The 2,736-nt window shown below is 53.3% G+C and overlaps 1 protein-coding gene across 1 annotated transcript in view; it reads left to right on the forward strand.

The window, feature by feature from the left end:
• Positions 1 to 1,959, forward strand: part of VOLCADRAFT_95666 (uncharacterized protein) — a gene marked incomplete at both ends in the record, with an annotated part of 3,802 nt that extends 1,843 nt beyond the window's left edge. The window contains 3 exons of the mRNA XM_002954715.1: positions 42 to 697; positions 884 to 1,109; positions 1,831 to 1,959. Coding sequence (XP_002954761.1) covers positions 42 to 697; positions 884 to 1,109; positions 1,831 to 1,959 — 1,011 coding nt within the window. The remainder of the gene's footprint in view (positions 1 to 41; positions 698 to 883; positions 1,110 to 1,830) is intronic.
• Positions 1,960 to 2,736: the final 777 nt, after the last annotated feature.

Raw genomic sequence — 2,736 nt, forward strand, 5'->3', positions numbered from 1 at the left:
AGAGTCCATGCTCAGCCTCAGCATACTCCAAGATGCTCCAGCGTCAACACGCGATTAATGGGCTTCCCACCCCAGCAGGCATTGCAGATGCAGTTGGAACCGCGGCCGCCCATTGGGACAGGGTACAGAGCCTGATGCGAACCTGTGAGCTCCTGGGTGTAGATGACATCCTTGCCTTGGAGCCTAGCAATGCCACCAGAGGAGCCAGTACCTCGGATGCTGCTGCTGGTGCAGTAGCAGCAGCTGGTGGTGGCCGCTGGATGGACTGCCCTGCTTGCTGGCGGCAGTGTGTTGCTGTGTCAGGCGACGCATGCCTGGGCCTTCGGCACTTTAAGGCTGCGGCCAGTGGCTCCCTCGACCTGCAACCCCTCGCGGCTGGTGATTTGTTTATCTCGGAGAAGTTGGTGATGGAGCGCCTGAAGGAGCGTGGAAAGATGGCGGACCCAGATGCTGTTTCTTGCTCTAAGTTCAAAGCTGCAAAGGTCTTCGGGCGGCGTGCTGCAAACTATGATCGCCTTGGTGTCGCAGCATTTGCTTGTAGGCATGGCTTCGTCCCGGCCATGGTGAGCCTGCATACAGAGGAGGACTTTGTGTACTACGAGGTGCTGCTGGAAGCTCTGAAGCAGAGGATGGATCTGGCATCTGTCAAGGCAGTGTTCCTGGATGTCGCGTGCAAGTTTGAGGGCTACTACAAGAGGTAAGCTTTCTGGGGACACAATGTGCACATGCTCAAGTTAACCTGAGTTGACAGGCTGAGGTCTCCATTTTATATCCATCCCTGGGGTTGGTCAGGGTTTGGGAGTTTAGTCCCTTTCAGATTTTAACTTGAGTTAAGCTTTTCCCCTGCGAAGAAGCTGAATATCTGTTGCCTTGTTTTCCACAGGATCTATGAGGAGCTGGACTTGCCTGCTGGTCTGCCCTTCGCCATCGGACCATGGCACATCCGACCACAGCCTGAGTGCAATGTCCGCTGCAACTCACGCTACATGCCTGGACTGGGGCTCACATTCGGGGACCTAATCGAGCACCTTTGGGCAGACAATCGGAGACACTGGTACATCACGGCGTATATGTCCCCAGCTGCACGCCAGGACTTCATCAACGGGCTGGTGAGTTTAAATCTGGGTGATTACAGCATGAATAGTGTTTTTGCATGGATGGAAAGTAGCGGTGTCCTCTTTATGTAGGTGCGCGATCGCCATCGGAAAAAGGAGGAGGGCCTGGCTCGGCAGCTGCATGCGGGTCTGCAACATGCGCTGAAGTTTGAAGAAGGAGATTGAGGACAGGTATGTTGGTTTACAAGCTTGGGCTTGGTATGGTGGGCCCAACTTGGCTTGGCTTTGAAACGTTGCCTACTTAAAATCATTGATCTTGTATCTTGCAGGCCGGCACTTGAGGGACGCGGTCTTCCCCTGGTTGATAGCACCACCCGAGCAAGAATGAGCGTGGCTTTCTGTTTAAGCGTACTAACTGAGGCCGTGTGTCCAGTGAAGTTAGTACGGCCTGGCCGAGTTCTTTTTGAATAAGGCCCACAGTGTTGTGCGGGAGGCGCTCCTATGGGCGCTGCACTCGACCCGTTCGGGGTCCACTGTAACAATCGCATCTCCCAAAGCCCATGCTGCGAGGCGGACCACCGGAGCTGTAGCGCTTGACATGTTGTTATTACTTATAACGCCTTGAGCACAGCGTTCTATCACCATAATGAGCACCAGAATGCCACTACTTGTTGCTATGTTAATCGGTGCACGCAAGAACGTAAGTACAAAGCCTTCAGTGAAGAAAAGCGTTTGACCGACTCCTCGCTCGGCCGACACCTATTTGAATCTACAGCCAAAAGGAACCTTCGAGAAAGTTCATATCCCTCTCGCACATTATCCAACACAGAAAAAGCAACAGGACGTGATTCTACTCCCACACAGAAGCACGAAAGAAAAAAAAACTACTGAGGACAAAACATAATCCCAAAGTCCAGCGCACACATATACCATCCAAACGCCACCGGCCCCAGCCAGTCACATTATTTCGCAAGGGCGCCAATAAAAATAAAATACACTGCACCCAGGTGCATCCAGGCCCCTCCTTTCTCACAAGCCCGTAGCAGTGGAGAACAGGCGCTGGTTCATCTCCGCCCCAATCCCAACCACGCGGGTGCGACCGTGGCGGCAGCGGCGCCTTGGCCAGTAGTCCGTCCTTGAACACCGCCGCCACCGCACCGCCCCCCGGAGCCGCCAACACCGCCACGTCAGCCAACGGATCCAGGCCGGGCCGCAGCAGCAGAAGGTCGGCTCAGTTTCTGAGGCGTGACACGGCGGCGGCAGGGCACCGCACGCATGAGCATGTGCACATGCGCATATATGCGGATAATATATTACTGTTCCTGAAATCCCTCAAACATTTGGGAGGAAATTTTTATTTATTTTCGGAGCTATTACGGCGATTTGGGTTTCTGGGGGAGGAGAGGCTCGTTCGTTCAGGCTCTAGCGTTTTTGTGGAACTGCGATTTGGGTTATATATATTAATTGCTCCGGACAGCGCGCGCCTCATTTATTGCACGATTGAACAAGTTGCGAAGTCACCCTTTTCTTTTCAGGAATTTAAAGCCAAGATATATATCTTCACAATATTTTTTCACTCATGTCAGTCAGCTTGGCCTTTACGGCAATTTTACTGCAGCCGTTACCCCACCCCGCTCTCTCCCACTATGACGTGCTCACAGCATATGCACATCACTGCGCA

This window comes from Volvox carteri (genome assembly GCF_000143455.1).
Source record: "Volvox carteri f. nagariensis unplaced genomic scaffold VOLCAscaffold_45, whole genome shotgun sequence".
Taxonomy (NCBI): domain Eukaryota; kingdom Viridiplantae; phylum Chlorophyta; class Chlorophyceae; order Chlamydomonadales; family Volvocaceae; genus Volvox; species Volvox carteri.